Below are 19114 nucleotides of genomic sequence, written 5' to 3'. Positions count from 1 at the left end.
CTGTATTAAAGACTCACAGCAGCTTGTGACTGCATGTTGTACTGTATTAAAGACTCACAGCAGCTTGTGTCTGCATGTTGTACTGTATTAAAGACTCACATCAGCTTGTGTCTGCATGTTGTACTGTATTAAAGACTCACAGCAGCTTGTGTCTGCATGTTGTACTGTATTAAAGACTCACAGCAGCTTGTGTCTGCATGTTGTACTGTATTAAAGACTCACAGCAGCTTGTGTCTGCATGTTGTACTGTATTAAAGACTCACAGCAGCTTGTGACTGCATGTTGTACTGTATTAAAGACTCACAGCAGCTTGTGTCTGCATGTTGTACTGTATTAAAGACTCACAGCAGCTTGTGACTGCATGTTGTACTGTATTAAAGACTCACAGCAGCTTGTGTCTGCATGTTGTACTGTAGTAAAGACTCACAGCAGCTTGTGTCTGCATGTTGTACTGTATTAAAGACTCACAGCAGCTTGTGTCTGCATGTTGTACTGTATTAAAGACTCACAGCAGCTTGTGTCTGCATGTTGTACTGTATTAAAGACTCACAGCAGCTTGTGAATGTGTGTTGTACTGTAGTAAAGACTCACAGCAGCTTGTGTCTGCATGTTGTACTGTATTAAAGACTCACAGCAGCTTGTGTCTGCGTGTTGTACTGTATTAAAGACTCACAGCAGCTTGTTTCTGCATGTTGTACTGTATTAAAGACTCACAGCAGCTTGTGTCTGCATGTTGTACTGTATTAAAGACTCACAGCAGCTTGTGTCTGCATGTTGTACTGTATTAAAGACTCACAGCAGCTTGTGTCTGCGTGTTGTACTGTATTAAAGACTCACATTGGCCTGGCTCTGTGTGTTGTACTCTGCCTCCATCTTGGCCAGTCTAAGGTTGGTGTCCTCCAGCAGAGCCTGGATGCTCTCTGTGTGTTTCCTCTGGAGGTCAAACTTCTCCTGCTCCATCTCTGACACAGCAGCATGGACCTATCAGAGGAGGAGGAGGAGTCACATGATCATCTCTGACCTATAGGACAAGGAGGAGGAGGCGTAGTCACATGATCATCTCTGACACCGCAGCGTGGACCTACAGAGGAGGAGGAGCTTAGAGCATCACCGTTTCCATAGGAACCTATAGAGGAGGAGGAGCTTAGAGCTCACAGCATCATTGTTTCCATAGATCACACATGGGCAACAAACGGCCCGGGGACCGGACCCGATCCTTCGACCATCTCAATACGGCCCTCGCACAAGAAAAACAAAATTACCCCCATACAATCTACATGTTAAAAGGCAGCATTATGTTCAACAGGAAATCAATTCAACGCAACTCCAATTCATTATTAGTAATTAACAATATGTACCATTTAAAGTAGTATATACTGTATTCCATATTCCATCCGTACTCAAATGTTAAATGTTTATAATGTAACAGTGAAACAGTCTGCCATGGATCCATATTTATAAAATAATTCATAAGCCTTAAAGACATAACACAAAATAGGCAATACGATTGTCTGTCGTGTCTATCAAATTCATGCAGTTTTAACTTAAAGTTGTACCATGTAACTTTTTTTATAAAACAAATCTTAAAATTGTCCTAACTGTTAAATCGCTAAAGTTTTAGAACACCCACTCCGTTATTTTCAGCTTCTGAAGCCTTCTCTTATTATGTTTTCTATGAGCCGTGAGGGGGGGAGAATTTCGCACCAAAATGACGTAATCTGCATCATCTGTATACGTTGTGTATACGTTGCCCAATCACATCGCCGATCATGCACACATGGTACACTCCCGGCCAATCACAGCTTATCTGCTCTGGTCTCCAGGAAGCGCCTCCGCTTGGCTACAGTGTTTACCATGGTGAAGGATTTTAACCTCTTAATCCACAAATCCTGGCCAGAAAATTACGTTCTACCATGCGTTCTACCCCTCCACGGATTACTATCGGTCGCGGTGGTTTTGCGGCGCCGCTCCGGTGGTCCGCGGCGACTCCGGCCGAAAAACGGCCGAAAAAAGCAATACCGCTACTGACCACTAGTTGAACTTACACAGTATAGCTTTAATTCAGCACTATGTGCTTCAAATTTCCATTGTCCAACGTGTGGCCCTTCACTCACTTTATCAAAGTCAGTATGGCCCCCTGGAAAGAGATGTTGCCCACCCCTGCCATAGATGGTGTCACATGGAAACTGCTGATCAACTAGCTCTGTGTGAAATGAACGACATTTGATGATGAATTGAGTACAATGGAAACAAGCCCCCGGTTCTTTTAGTAGAGCTTTAACTGTACTGCCGCAAATGTGTTAATAAAGTATTCAATCAATCAATTAAAGCGAAACCACATCCAAACACCACCACCAAATTAAAAATAACCAAAGGTCATTTTTTATGTGAGGAGACATGGTTTCTCCAGTTTGCTCATGATGAGACGAGCAACCCTGAGAAGACGAGTGGAAGTTTCATTAGCATCTCCGCGAGCGCTGACGGCTCAGTTAGCTAGCATTAGCGGGGATTCAAAGCACACTCTTTTCCCAGGGCACGGAGCATTAATTTTTCAGCACCAAAAACCCACACTTTAACCCATTTAGGGCCTAGGATTATTGAATGCTTTAACCAGTGAAAAATAGCAGATATACAGTACAAGCTCACAGCGCGGCACCGAGTGCGGCGCTGTGAGCTTGTAGATCTGCTATTTTGAAAAAAAGTCGTGAAAATGTGTGAAAATCTTTGAATAGATGTATTTTCAAAGCGAACGTTTGTAACTCAAATTTTGCTTCTGGGTGGTCCCTGGAACTAGATATTTTGAAATAGGGGTCCGTAGCCAAATAAATATCATTTTGGGGGTCCTTCACATGAAAAGGTATGAGCACCACTGACATAAAGTAGTAGTCTCTCAAGAACAGACTAACTGAGCTCCAGTTAAGTGAAAAGGACCTTTTCTTTGACGATGGCTGGCCATATTGCTGACATAGAAACATAGGTTTTTTTCCAAAACTCTTAGAAGGATTCAAAAGACACTTATAGAATCGGGTCAAAATTCTAATTTTCACGATTTTAAAAAAATAGCAGATATACAAGCTCGCAGCGTGGCACTCGGTGCCGCGCTGTGAGCTTGTATATCTGCTATTTTTTTTATATTTAAAGCATAAAATACTGTGTCATAATCTGTTCAGGCCTAAATGGGTTAAGTTAAGTTGGCCGCGGCATGAAAGAATAAAGGCCTCCACCCTCCCCTCCCCTCCCCTCCCTTCCCCTCCCCTCCCCTCCCCTCCCCTCCCCTCCCTGACACTACAGTAGCAGAGCCTGCTGCTTGAAGCGGAGGCTGCCAGGCTCATGCTATCAAAGACTCTTCCTCTGACTTAACCTACTTTGGACGGGAACGTATATCTGTGTCACTCTAGATTTGAACCACTTATACATTATCTTATGTATTTCATAAACTATTACAAAAATAGCATATCTGCAAGCTCACAGCGCGGCACCGAGTGCCGCTTGTAGATATGGTATTTTTGAAAAACATTTGTGCAAGTCTTTGAACTATTTTTGACCCGATTCTATGAGTGTCTTCTAAATCCTTCTTCTGAATCAGTGGCTCTCAAACGTTTTCATGTCAAGGACCCCCAAAATTACATGTATTTGGCCGCCACTTAAGATTTTAACCACTATTAATCATTGTTATGCTTTAACTATTAAAGTGAAGATATACAAGCTCACATCGTTTGAAAAAATCATGAAAATGGCAGATCTACAAGCTCGCAGCGCACTCTGTGAGCTTGTATATCTGCTATTTCTCAATAGTTCAAAATAACGAGCAATAATGTGTAATAACGTGTTCCCAGGTCTAAATGTCTTAAAGCCTGAAGTATACTTAGTCGCGCGTGGGTGTCGAGCACCGGAAAACAGCCGATCCGCAAGCTCTACGAACGCGACAAACCGCCGCTCGCGAGTGCTTGTAGATCTGCTAATTCCGGTGCGAGAGAGAGAGAGAGAGAGAGAGAGGGACACCCGCGCCCGAACTAAGTATAACTCTAAAGGCTTCAGGGCTTCTTGCACGGGGGTGAGGAGATATCTGAGCGATATACATCTAAGATATTATGCATGGCCTTCAACTTCTCCCACTGTACCTTCTTCTCCCACTCCTTCTTCAAAGAGTCGGCGCTCTGATCCGACATCTTCCTCAGCTCGCCCATCTGCTTCTCTTTGCTCTCGCGGATGACCTGGGACTCCCGCAGCACGCTTTGAACTGGGGGGGGGGGGGGAGGATCACACAGACACATGCTCTGAGAAAAAAGACGTCAGGGCATCTCGCTGCCAAGCGGATATATATGTACGTACATGGAGTGGAGGAAGAAGTACCGAAAGAAAATGTAATCTCCGTTTTAGCCAGATACTTAACCAGATTCTGAGAACTTTAGCCAAAAATAGCAGATCTACAGTAACAAGCTCACAACGCCTTGTGAGCTTGTAGATCGGCTATTTTCAGCAAAGAGGTTTGGTGTAGAAGGGAGAAGTATTGACGGTTCAGGTGGTTAAATATCTGAGAACACAAATTGACGTGAATCCAAAATACACTGATGATTGTGCTGTCAAACAATGAAACTATATGGAATCTATGAAAAGGTTGTGGGTGGTCCCTGCTTCATCTCTCTCTCAACTAAGGGGTCCTTGACCCGAAAACGTTGAAGAACACTGCCTTAAAGGACAACTTTGTATTTTTTTCACAACAAGGGTTCAAATTGCAGATGTTTAGAGGAAAAAAAAGGAGTGTTGAAATGTTTTCATAAACTGCTATCTATCGTTTCAGAGTTTTGAATGATTTTGATTTCAGTGTGTGGGGGCAATGCGAACAAGTGGCTCTTTTTACACACAATAAGCCCATTCCCAAGATACATCGCAATCTCTCATGGGCAAATGTGACTTATGGTGGCTAGTAGTGTTAATATTAATAAAGATTAGTAATAAAGAAAAGTAAATGACAAGTCGGTGTCGCGCTTTGAAAATAGCAGATCTACAATTCAATCAATCTACGTGTCGTGCACGCAGCACGACACGAGCTGTGTGAGCTTGTAGATAAGCTATTATCAGCATGAAACCAAGTGTAAAATCAGGGATTACGACACCATCATGGGACCACCAACATACATTTTAGTCGACAAAATCAACAGTAGATTTAGTCGACTAAAATCTGGTGAAATTTAGTCGTCTGAAACTAAAACATTTCAGATGACTAAAATATGGTTAAAACTAATGTAAATGTTATTCAAGACACTATGACTAAAAGTAAATCAAAATGTTGAAGTCAAAATTAACTGGAACAGCACAGCTGGCGAGCATCAAACGACACCCTTGGGGTGCGGGCGTTGGGAGACACATCCGCCCCGCTCTTTAGCCAGAGTATCCCAGGACAGTCTGACGTGTGCTAAACATCCTCTATGTCCCAGGACAGTCTGACGTGTGCTAAACACCCCTCCAGACCCTGGGCGACCCCTCACCTTTCTTCTCCAGCTTGCGGACGCTCTCCTCAGAGTCTCGCTGCTTGGCTCGGTACACCGCCTTCAGCTCCTCCATCTCACCGTTCTTTCTGTCCAGAATCTGAGAGAGACAGGAGATTATTTATTCAGACCATGTTAGGAGGAAGAAAGAAAAGCTTTTTTGTGTGATTCCCATAGAGGACTGTAACACGGATGTTATGATAGGAATGTGTCCTTGAGTTGCTATCAAACGATGGAGAAGGTTGAACTTGCATTACACGAGTACACACTTTATGTACTGTATACTGTATGTGTGTTTGTTTTGATATCTTATATACAGTAGTTTTTGAATGACTTCATTGCAACTGCAGTTTGTGGATAGCTTTGTTTTTATAAATAAAATGATATTTTACACCAGTAAACCTATGCTATGATAATCACATTTGTGACTCAAATATGTTTAGATGGGGGTTGACATGAAAAACTTTGAGACCCACAGAAACTTCTTTAAAAAAGAAGGATTTGGAAGACATTCAGAATCGGGTCAAAATATTCAAGACTTGCACACATTTTCAGGATAAAAATAAATAAATAGCAGATCTAAAAGCTTGCAGCGAGCTTGTAGATCTGCTATATTTTTTGTCCATAGCTAAAAAAAAAAGGTTAAAGTGGTCCAAGTCTACAGCCAGGTCTTAATGGGTTAATGGTTCTGGGTACAGACTGAACTTGGTTTGGAGGGTTCTGGGCACAGATATAAAGAGCTAGGTGCCTCGTTCGCCTCTGCAGTTCATTGGAGCGACGTGCAACAGTTGTAGTCTGGACATCCTGGAAAAACGAAGGGAACGCTGTCAGTCAAAGTGACTACTGGCCAATCACAGCGCGACTTTTCCGGGACTTATCCAAGGACTACAATTCAATTCAACAGAGCCAGTTCCGATGTTGCGCGGCTCAGCTGTTCTTACAGGCTGCGTACGTAAAGACCCGCCCCCACCTACCTCTGATTGGCCTAGCAACTTCCCTATGTGTGACGCACGTGGAAGCGATGCACACGTGATTCCCTTAGTCCCTCGATGCACATGCATCAGAGTCGAAGGAGGCGTCTACCTTTCTATGTCTATGGGTTCTGGGTACAGACTGAAGGATTCTGGGTACAGACTGAAGGATTCTGGGTACAGACTGAAGGATCCTGGGTACAGACTGAAGGATTCTGGGTACAGACTGAACTTGGAGGATTCTGGGTACAGACTGAACTTGGAGGATTCTGGGTACAGACTGAACTTGGTTTGCGGCTTGCAGTCATGGGAGCTTTATTATTAGAGTTTTTTATTTTTTTCAGCAGACACGTTGGCGCACAAACACAGCTGAGGGTAATAGCATTAATCCTGGATGTGTTTCATTAAAGCTCCTGTGAACTTAACAACTTCATGCAGGCACCACTCAAACCCCCCTGAATGAAACAGACCTACAGTTGGTGTTATTACCTCCAGCTGTGTGTCTGCACGTTAAATGGTCTAACAGAGTTTTACCAGGGTGCGTTGGTAGTGTGGTACTGAGACTAATAGAGACACAACCATGACAGGTTTTTGGGTCCCTGGTTTTAAGAGTGTCCTAAACCACAGATGTATTGATTCTTTGTCAAAAGTTGCTTAGTTGTTGAATTTTTTCTAATCAATAATTAGATTACACCCGTCCTAAGAGATCGCCTATTTATAGTCTGGATAGACAAAGTGTCATGTGAAGCTTGACCAATCCTCAAGCGTGCATACGGGCATATCAGACATACATCAGACAGACATTCAGGCGAAGGTGCAGCATTTTTTCTAATCAATTAGATAAAACAAAAACGTAAAGGTTCCTATCGTTTCGATTTGAGAACAAAAAGCAACGCTGGGCCTTGCAGGGTTAACCACAAAACAGAACAAATAGAGTAACTTAGTTGTATAGTACTAAATATAGTAGCCACACTCATTTCTTTCTCTCTGCACTAAATCCATTCACCAGAAACAGCCGATCTACAAGCTTTTGGGTTAAATCTTCTGCAAATGTTGGCCCCCAGAACAGAAATGCTACTGTAGATTAATTCCGATCTTGGTAAAGGGTGAATGTAAAGATATAGTGCCTTTATCCAAGGCGCTTCACATAGATGGTGCATTACATTCACCGCAATGATGGCGGAGGAAACCATGCTGATAATCATGATAAGCGGGAGCAACTAGGGGTTCAGAGTGTTGCTCAAGGACACTTCGATACTAACTCTGGGGGAGCCCGGGATCGAACTGGGAACCTTCTGGTTCCCATCACTGCCAACTTGGGTGTCTTATCGGGAGCACTGCATTGTGTTTATTCTTCCATTCCTAGGGAGTGATATTATTTGGTGTGTGCTTGTTGTGAGTGACTGACAGGGGGAAGCTTTCACATGTACTCACACCAGAGGACAACACTCAGACCAACCAAATCATCCTGTGGGATGGCATTAACAACACAGACCATTTGCAAGACGAGATGGCAGGACAAGACCAACACAACCCTGGATGCTGGCACCATATGGGTGTTTCAGCGCACACAAACACGGGCACAGAGTGAAACCCTCTACAAAGCAGTCCACATCCCTGTAAAAAAAGAGATGCTTTGCAGCCATTTTGGTGTCATAAGTGCACTCCGTTAATAATCCTGTCATGTTGAGAGACAGGGAGATGAAAGCGAACCATGGGAGTAGAGTAGAGGAGTGGGCTGGGAGAGGAGGGGAGGGGAGGGGAGGGAGGGGAGGGGAGGGGAGGGCGGGGGGAATGTTAACACAACATTCAGGGATGTCCAATTTTCCCCCATGTTGCAACCCAAAAGAAAGGCAGAGTGCTTCTTCGTTTTTTTTTAGACCCACTGAACAAGGCCAAAGCAGAGCATCACATTCAGGTCCAGACAGATTGCACTTGGAGCTGGAGACAAAATGACAGCTTTTAGGGTGTCACCTAGTCCATCATGTTGCTCTTAATGCATAGAGACCCCCACAGTGCTGGCTGGCTCATGATCCTAAAACTCATTCTAGAGACAGAAAACATGCAGGTAGTTGAGGGCGGTGGCCGAGTCCACCGCTGTCTTCTAGTTGTCAGCAACCAGTTTGTGAGGTGGAATGGTACACAGTGAGAGATTGTTCTGTTTAGTACAGTTACAGTATCACAGTGAAGGATCCTGCAAACATGAATCATGACAACGGGATGTCCAAACTCCACATATTCATTTGTCAAGCGACAAGCCACAAAAAAGGAGCCAAATTCACGCAAAAAGCACCATTGTTTGTCTCCCCAACGCACCCATGTACTTCCCAGTAGAAACACCCAAACCGGGACCCTCAATTAAAGCATAAGTCCTGGCATGTGCACAACCATGCGCACATTCACTGTATGTTCAGGCTGAGAAGATGTACACAGTACTTGGTAAATGTACTTAGTTATTTATTTTTAATGTTTTATTTTTTGTTTGTTTTCTGTACCGCCGTGCTCTTTACATTTTCTTTTAGAATTTAGGTATTTTTCCCCCCAACTTGTTTCATGTTGAGAATAAGTTGCTGTTGTATCCTACTGACTCACCTGCCAGTGAGCAGGGACGTGCTGGGCCCCTGTAGAGGCCCTCATTGGCGCTATAGAGAGATCTCTCTCTATAGCGCTGCTGCTACTAAGATTTGCCATTTCAGATCATGACAAGTGACAAGCCATGGGCTGTACATGAGTTAAATTTTGTCGTTGTCGGGTGGAAACCTTGTATGTCCAAAACCATTTGTTTTGTATTTATCATTTTAAAAATGATTTAAACTAGTGAAAACAGCCGATCGGTGCGAGGCGTTGTGTGCTTGTAGATCTGCTGTTTTCACTACTTTTGTGCAACGGCCTTGTATGATGAAGCAGGGCTTTGCTTTGCGAAAAAATGTATACATTTGAAACTTGGAGATACGAGGTTTCTGCCCGACAGGGACGATTTACTTTGTTGGCCGCCCAGCCCCGAAATGGAACGAAGGCTGACATTTTATTATTATTTTTTCTTCCTAATGGCCGGCCTGGACCGGCCGGGAATGAACCGGACGTTCAGGAGTTGTCCAGCTTTTCCCAATGGCCAGCACGTCCCTGCCAGTGAGGTTCTTTACATTTATGATTAATAAAGTATTCAATCAATCAATCAATTAAAACCACTGGTCTTTTCAGTGTAAAGCTCCACTGCACAAAGGCAGCACAAGTACAGTCTGTGCCGTACAGTTTGACTACAGTGTTCCCACTGTCCTATAAATATTATAATCACTTTGTACAGCTCAGCAAATCTAACGTCTGTTGGCATTTAGAGCTGCGTTGCATTTCACTGGGCTCCGCGCGTCCCTTTGTCTTCACTGAGAAGTATTCATTTCACATCGCACGGGGATGCGTGTGTGTGCGTGTGTGCGTGCATGTGTGCATGCATGCGATAAAAACATCTGATTGTTTAAATACAGTCCCTTGTTGTAACGAGATAAACACCTGAGGTGATTAAACTATTGATCCAAACTAAGCTATTAGTAAACAACGCCGGGCCTGGTCTCTCATTACAAACCGTCCCGTTTTCCTTTTAGGCAAAAAACACAATGACCACTACTAGCCTCCCCGGCTGGCGTATACATTATTCATACGAGGGCTAATTAAAGCTAGGGCTTGATGCATGCTGGTGCTCGTAGTGTGTGTGTGTGTGTGTGTGTGTGTGTGTGTGTGTGTGTGTGTGTGTGTGTGTGTGTGTGTGTGTGTGTGCGTGTGTGCGTGCGTATAGTATATATCCCCCAGCCCACTCGTCGGCCGGTCCCCTTTGAAGACGTTACAGGGGGGACGGCTGGAGCAAAATGCACGGAGAATTGAATCAGACGTGGCTCACAATCTGTGTGCAATTAGTGTGATTTCCCTGCAATGACACGGCCAGTACACACACACACACACACACACACACACACACACACACACACACACACACACACACAGAGAGAGGGAGAGAGAGAGAGAGAGAGCTGTCACCCTGTCTCGTGTCAAACACAAAGGAGCGACGGACAGTTTAAAACAGAGGGAAAATTGGAGTGTTTTTCTTTCTCTTTATTAAAAGCTTCTGTGACGGTGAAAAGGGAAAAGGGAGGGACGTGACAGATCCCAGGTTGCCTTGATCTGAAGCCTCACTGATAGCCCACCCGCTAGATAGCCCACCCGCTAGAAATTAAACCCTTAGCGTCGGGAACGCATTATATTACGCATTATCGCTTTAACCGCTGTTTTATGCTTTAGCTATTGAAAAATAGCAGATGTACAAGCTCACAGCGTGGCACCGAGTGCCGCGCTGCAAGCTTGTAGATCTGCTATTTTTTTGGAAAAAATTGTGACAGTTTGTGCAAACTCTTTGAATATATTGACCCGATTCTGTAAACGTCTTCTAAATCCTTCTAAGGTTCTTGAAAAAATAAACAAAAATATTTAATAAAAATCGTGTTTCTATCATCTGTGGATCTCAAACTTTTTCATGTCAAGGACCCCCCAAAATCATAATGTATTTGGCCGTGGACCCTCCATCTCAAAATATGTTGTTCCAGGGACCGCCCAGTAGAAAAGATTTGAGTTACAAAAGCTTTGCTTTGAAAATGATATATTCAAAAAATGTGACCACATTTTCAAAATATTTTCAAAAAAATTGCCGATGTACAAGCTTGTAGATCGGCTATTTTTCAATGGCTAAAAAAGAATAAAACAATTCCAGGTCGTAATGTGTTAAACCGTCTTCACTGCCTTCTTCCAGAAGGCCCGCCACGAGGCTTTGAAGACCCTCTGTGGAGGGGGTTTGAAGAGCTGATTATACTGGATGTGGAGGAGGTTCTTTTCTTTTCATTAGCCAGCAGGTTGGACTCAAAGAAAACGCATGAGAGGCACCTCGAGACGCCTTACGCCTAATTTACGCCTCCGCACTTTATATTATAGACGCTCACACGTCTTAAGATAGCAGATCTACAAGCTCAGAACGGAACGCGGCAGTGAGGGATTGAGCGGTGGCTAAAAATTATAAATGCCGGGGAAATGGTGCGTTTACGTATCGCTTTTATCCAAAGCGCTTTACGGAGATTGTGCATTACATTCACCCATTCACACACACATTCATACAGCGATGGCGGAGGAAACCATGCAAGGCACCAACCTCATCGGGAGCAGCTAGGGGTTCAGAGTCTTGCTCAAGGACACCGCCCCAAAGCCGGTAGAGCATGGTCGCATAGAGAGAATCTGAATGGTTCCCGGTTAGATTCCACCTTGCTCTCCCTCGGTCAGTATCGAAGTGTCCTTGAGCAAGACACTGACTGAATCCCTGTGCCTTGTGTGGTTTCCTCTGCCGTCATCACGGTGTCTGTCAATGTGTGTGCTTTGCGTGGTGATGCATTGTTTGTGGGGCTTTCGGTGCGCGACACGATGCAACAAGCAAGTCTGTCTGTGTCCCTTTTCTGCCCATCTATGGAGAGATCCCTGATGTTGCCCTGTTAGGGCAACCAGACTAATAATAATAAAAAATAAAGTGTGTAGTTGTGTCTTCCATGCTTACGTTCTGCACGTCCTGGTCGTGTCTCTGTTGCATCTTGAGTTTCTCCTCCTGGTGTTGGGCCTCCAGCAGCTTGGTACGAACGTCTACCTGGAAGCACAACACACACACAGCTAGATGTTTAACCCCTTTAGACTGGGAACACAGATCTGAACCTAGCTGGAAGCACAACACACACACAGCTAGATGTTTAACCCATTTAGACTGGGAACGCAGACCTGAACCTAGCTGGAAGCACAACAAACACACCATCAGAAGTTTAACTTAGTGTTTCTAAAACTTTTACATTTCAAGGTCTCCTCTTAACTCATTTAGTGCCCCTGAAATTAACGGATTATAAAGTCCACGATGCCACCTTCAGGCTGGCATCACCGCCGTTATCTTATTTTGAAGGCCAGAAGTCCACCACGCAATCACTTCCGGTCTGACGTCATCGGATCGTGCGCCGGAACCGATCCGTGTCCACGTGGAGTTGTGTAATGGCCGACCGGGAGCTTTTATAACTGTGTAACATAAGCGAGCATCTGCCTCCATCCTAGCTTCTAAAGTGTAGTTTTGAGATAATGGACATTAAAGATGAGATCCCCTGTCCACCTCAATGTTATGGATGGGACTATTTTGTGCTCGTGGAGCCGTGATGATGCGAAATCAGCGACGGATTTCGTCTCCGGACCTGCGGTCATTCTTCTCGGTAATGTACTCGCCGTTACAGTAATAGATTACTTTTCCCGAGATATCTCGTGAATGGCACTACAGATACTCGAGTACATTTCACGAGACATCTCGGGAATGGCACTAGATGAGTTAAAGGAGCTATAGTCAACTTTTTCTTGAAAAACGGATGCTAAAATAAAAATAATGTTTCGAAAATATTTTATAAAAAAATAAGCTTCATATATGTGTTTCAATTAAAAAATGACCACAAAAAGTGTAAAATAATGATAAAATAATCAATTTGGCCATTGTCGGACCGACACCCCCATCTCAAAATCAGAAGCAGAGAAGCAGAGTTTGAATGCAAAAGTTGGCATTGAAAAGTATATATTGAAAGATTTGCACACATTTTCAAGATTTCTTTTCAAAAATATCAGCTATTTTTCAACAGTTAAAGCATAAACTAATGGTTAAAGTGGTGAAAATCTAAAGTGTCCAGAAAACCCATTTAGAACAGGTACACATTTTGTGTATCATTATTTTATGTTCACAGCTCACAGCGCGGCACTGCGAGCTTGTATTTTTGAAAAGTCGTGAAAATTTGAATTTTGACCTGATTCTATAAGTGTCTTTTGAATCCTTCTAAAGCTAGCCTTACACCTAACAACTTTGGTAAGATTGTGGACAGATTTGGGAAAGATTTCTTAAAGACTACCCCTCACACTATAAGATTTGAAAAAGACTCCCCAAAGACTGTAGGATGATTTTTCAAAGATTTCAGTTGTTAGATGTGTATGCCTCTAAAGATTTTGTAAAGACTGGTTCAAGATTCCCTTTTATTTGCTGAAATATGCCTATATTATATAGCCTTGTGTTCCTAAATAAATTATAATATTATCTATCTATAAATGCGACAAATCTCTGCGTGTGTGTATGTAATCCGCGTATCTCGAGAACCGTTCGTCTCACCGGCTTCAGATTCGGCACGCGCATTCCCCGCCGTGGCGCGGAGTGCAGTGCCGGGCCTCGACCCGACCCGATGTGCGGTTTTCCGAAACCGGCGCAAAACGTTCGGAATCTCCTTATGCAGAGCTGATTGTTGACATCAGGCTGTTCCGGAGGAAATCGGCGCAAGCGCTGACTCATTGTGACATCACTTCATGAAAGGCTCTGACATCACGTACACCACATGACCCCACACTCCTATGACAGAGATCTACATATATGGGCATATGGGCATTCTGACATCACTTCTGCTGACTCAAAGACAAACAGGCAAACAGATGGTCGTTGACTCATTGTGCTCAAGATGAAGACAGACAGATACAGAGATATCCATATATGGGCAAACATCACGTACGCCACATGAGTCAACAAAAAATGCCATGGTTACGTATTGAATGTCATCAGTATGACGTAACCGAACCATGGGTAGAGGGGCATCATTCCCCACGGGTGGCAAAGCAAAGAGGCTGTGTATACTGCTCAAGATGAAGACAGACAGATACAGAGATATCCATATATGGGCATAAAATGGACGCTGACAAACTAAATAAAATAAATAAATGGGGTTTGCGTTAAAGGGTGGGGCATTCATTCCCTATTTACATCGTTCCCGAGTAGGCCGGTCCCCGACTAGACGATTGGCCGCCCGAAGGGAAGAGATCTCCATATATGGGCATAAAAGGGACACAGACAGACAGATACAGAGATCTCCAAATATGGGCATAAAATGGATGCAGACATACAGATATCTCCATATATGGGCATGATAAATCCATATATGGGCATAAATGGACCCAGGCAAACAGATGGTCAAAACGGGTCCTATGACAACAGTTATAATGGGGTTTGCATTAAAGGGTGGGACACAGACAGACAGATACAGATATCTCCAAATATGGGCATAAAATGGACGCAGACATACAGATATCTCCATATGGGTATGATATATCCATATATGGGCATAAATTGACCCAGGCAAACAGATGGCGGAGCTGATTGTTGACATCAGGCTGTTCCTGAGGAAATCGGCACAATCGCTGACTCATTGTGACATCACTTCATAAAAGGCTCTGACATCACGTACGCCACATGAGTCAACAAAAAATCTCTGTGAATGTGTATGTATGTATGTGAATCTCGAGAACCGTTCTTCCCACCGGCACGCGCGTTCTCCAGATATGGGCATAAAATGAATCCCCGAATGGGGAGCTGATGTCTGACATCAGAGTTTTCCGCAACCGGTACTGTGGGTGCAGAGATCTCCATATATGGGCATAAGGGGACAAAGGCAAACAGATGGTCAAAACGGGTCCTATGACAACAGGTATATTGGGGTTTGCATTAACTCATTCGTAGTTTTCGCCCGTAAATCCCGCAGATTTCTCTATGTCTTTCACTGCTGGCTTCTCCTACCTGTTAACGCGGGCGCTCATCCAATTCCCATCGTGCGCGATCGGACACTGCTATGCATCGTGTGTTCGCGTATTCCATCAGCTTCTCAAATCCGTTGAAATTTAGAAAATTGATCAATCCGTTCTCCATCTGTAAGCCGCGGAGTTCACACAGTAAGCTAACGGGCCAAAATAGAGGACGGACCACCCGCTTCCGGTTTAGGGCTCAATGTTAAACTGGTCCGCTCAATAATGTGTCCGTGTAGAAACGATGATCACGGAACATTAGTTCCGGAATTTTAGTTCCGCTTCGATAAAAAAAAATTTTGTATTAATTTTTATTACATTTACGGGTTCTACGGGCATGGCAGAGAAGTGGGTACAAAGGGGTATTTTTTTGGCAGCATATGAGTTAAAGGGTGGGGACAAAGGCTAACAGATGGTCAAAACGGGTCCTATGACAACAGGTATATTGGGGTTTGCATTAAAGGGTGGGGCATTCATGGGGTCCGCTCCAAAAAATAAAATAAAAGAGACAAAGACAAACATAAGACAAGCGACAAAGCGTGGGACTGGGAGGATGACTTGAATGATGCAGATTTAAGCAGGCTGTGTATTCTGCTTAAAGAAGAAACAAACAAAAAGCGACAGAGATCTCATATATGGGCATAAAATGGACGCAGATAAACAGATATCTCCATATACGGGCATAAAGGGACACAGACAGACAGATACAGAGATCTCCATATATGGGCATAAAATGGACGCAAATAGACAGATATCTCCATATATGGGCATATGGGCATAAAATGGACCCAGAACTATATCTGCAGTGATCTCCATATATGGACATAAAATGGACACAGGCAAACAGATGGTCAAAACGGGTCCTATGACAACAGGTATAATGGGGTTTGCATTAAAGGGCGGGGCATTCATTCCCTATTTACATCGTTCCCGAGTTGGCCAGGTCGCCGACTAGACGCTGGGCCGCCCGCTTCTAGTTATAAAGAATTAGGCTAACCATAAATGAAAATAGACGATCTACAAGCTCAGTCACAGCGCGTCGCATCACAGTATTGCAGTATTGATACTTTTACTTTTTCCATCACTGCACATGCAGTGCACACACACACACACACCGAGCTCCGCCTTCCTCCCCCAGCCCTCTGTGCCTCTCCTCTCTCGTTCTCTCCTCTCAGTCTAGCCGGCGCAGATCGATCCTATCAACTATTATCAACGTTGAATGTTTGGAATAATGGAAACACGGAGAAATAACTAATAAAGGGCTGTCGTAGTAGGTGCACCAACAACGACCAGGCTGGCAGCTCAGGCAGCGTCTTTTGGGGAATGAATGGCTTGGCTTTTGGCTTGTTCTGTTTTGGTTGTAGGCTAGGCAACGTCATTGTATTCATTCAGACTCAGCCCCGATTTGTGAAAATATTAAACCAGTTTGATATTCTCGTAACAGAATCTGGCTCTCAAGTTGGGGTAAAAATCGAGTCGGACCACTACCTCACATTTAATGATTGAGTAACGACTGAGTCACGGGAGCGCGCCGCGACTAGCCTCGATTTTATTACGATTGAGAAATATTTTCAAAGTCGTTAGATGTAAGAGGGCCTTAAGTCTGTTCTTGAGAGACTACTATGTCAGTGATTCTCAAACCTTTTCATGTGAAGGACCCCCAAACTGATATTTATTTGGCCGCGGACCCCCATCTCAAAATATTTAGTTCCAGGGAACACCCAGAAGCAATTTGAGTTAGAAACGTTCGCTTTGAAAATATATATATATTCAACGATTTGCACACATTTTCACGACTTTTCAAAAATAGCAGATCTACAAGCTTGTATATCTGCTATTTTTCACTGGTTAAAGCATTCAATAATTCTAGGCCTAAATGGGTTAAAGGGTTAAGAATAAATGAATACAAACTAGAAGCCAGAGCCCTGTGACACAGAGCTGTGGAAACAATAAAACGTCCAACCACAGCCTCAGGTGTTTTAAGTCTTGATTTACAGGAGAAATATGCTTGGTTGCTAAGCGATTATTAACCAAATACTCTGCATGAGTATGTGTTGCATAGCAACACACGCAACAATATGTAATATACCAGGAAGGAGGATAAAGAAATAATAATCTGTCTTCATTTGATATGTAAGATATCGAAAACCACAGCAAAGAAGCAAGCGTGCACGGCCGCACGCATGCACGGCCAAATGCACGTGCACGCACACACACACAAACGCACACACACTGGTTTGTGCGTTGATGTGCACATAACCCTGAACCCCAATGTTTCATTGCCGTTGTCGTGTCGTGCACCCGGAACACGCGATCTACAAGCCCATGCCGTGTCACAGTTGTGAGCTTATAGATCAGAGCATGATTGTTGCACAAATGAGTACAAATCAAATGACACAAGAATAAACCAAGGCTAAATCTAAAAAACAGTGAAACCATTTCTCTTTGTGGGAGACCAGGACAAAATTGTCCTTAAAATGTCTATTCCTCAAAATTCTACTATACTTTGCCCTCACACGCATAGTAATACACACACACACACACACACACACACACACACACACACACACACTGTTCAGAATATTGTTCAATAACACTGTTATCAACACAATTCACCCTCTGACAGGGACCGTTGGTATGGACGAAACAGTTGCAATCACTCAACCTTGCACAACAACAACATAAAATAAACCAGACCACAACGTAAATTGTCTTTGTTGTTTATAAGTCACACTCACACACGTACAAACATACCACTGACTAAACTTTCTATAATGGTCAACCAGCCTGCTCGGCGTATGCTAACAATCTTTCTTTGTTGCAATTGCAGCAGTAGGTGGTAGCGGTAGGTAATTTTTACTGTTGAAGTAAGAAAACACACACAATATAATGTCAAACGCAGGATAAGCAATCAACTGACAATATTTACATAAATAGAGTATAAAGAACATATTTAATATTAATAATAATTTCACGTGCACTTTACATACCGACTGACATGTCCAAGAACCAACGGAGAACTGAGCGCATATCAACTCCACGCATGCGTACAACTTACCCCGCGCATCTTAGAAATAGTAAATACACTTGTAATAGCCCCTGTACATCCCCGCATCCAACACTAGGGCACACCCTTGCCCTAAACACAGGTCACACGCCGTCTGCTCATATAACAACACTGAGCATGAGACCCATATTTCCCTGGGATTTCACTTGGACAGCCGAACACCTCCCACTTGAACTACGAGTGAATTAAACGACGTAGGTCACAGACCCATTTACCCAAAATACCACACATAAAAATAAACAAAGTCCTAACTGTCCTCCAAAAAAAATAACAAAAATTGTGGACATCAAAAGCACAATAAAATAGAATCAGAAACTTGGTTTACTCCAAAAAGTGAAAAATAGTAAACGGTCAGCTACCTAAAGGAGGTCAGTTCAACGACCTAACTCCTCGATTGAGAGCAAGTATACCCTGACTCTCAACCACCTCATAGGGAAACACCCACTTACTAAAAACAAAAATAGAAAAATAGTCTGTCTGGGTACTTCTCAATGAGGATTTTAATGCTGGTCCTGTACTGGAATCACGACCACCGGTCTACTAGATGGCCCGAGGTCCCGGCTCTCCGCACCTGCGACCAGCTGATGGGTTGACATGGACACCTCTTTCACGACGCCCTGGCTGTCTGGCAGCGTCTCCGGAACTCGCCGACCTCTGGTAGCCGCCAGGTGGCTGATGTAGCCTTAGGGTGAGGGGCTCCCTCTTCTTCAGACTCCTCCTCAGATTCACCTTCTTTGTCCAAACGACTGGTGCCACCGCAGGCTCTCCAATCACAACCGCCGCCGACCTCACGTCGTCGACCAGCGAGGCGCCTCCATCACCGCTCAATGCAGAGCTACTTCTCTTGACCCGAGCCCCAGCAGTGACAGCCGAGAACGCCTTCTTCCGCAGTTGGTTAGGTAACAAGACAGACTCACGTTTGCTTACGC

At 43.8% G+C, this 19114-nt stretch overlaps 1 protein-coding gene across 1 annotated transcript in view; it reads right to left on the bottom strand.

The window, feature by feature from the left end:
- The window catches only part of cep112 (centrosomal protein 112), a gene marked incomplete at both ends in the record, with an annotated part of 95387 nt that extends 77202 nt beyond the window's left edge, over positions 1-18185 (bottom strand). The window contains 5 exons of the mRNA XM_080722977.1: positions 838-981; positions 4122-4240; positions 5490-5589; positions 12045-12131; positions 18177-18185. Of these exons, the coding sequence (XP_080579103.1) occupies positions 838-981; positions 4122-4240; positions 5490-5589; positions 12045-12131; positions 18177-18185 (459 nt within the window). The remainder of the gene's footprint in view (positions 1-837; positions 982-4121; positions 4241-5489; positions 5590-12044; positions 12132-18176) is intronic.
- Positions 18186-19114: the final 929 nt, after the last annotated feature.

This window comes from Nannobrachium achirus (assembly GCF_963921795.1).
Source record: "Nannobrachium achirus genome assembly, chromosome: 4".
Lineage (NCBI taxonomy): Eukaryota > Metazoa > Chordata > Actinopteri > Myctophiformes > Myctophidae > Nannobrachium > Nannobrachium achirus.
The sequence above is the reverse complement of the archived record's forward strand: the minus strand, read 5'-3'. Positions and strand labels throughout refer to the sequence as shown.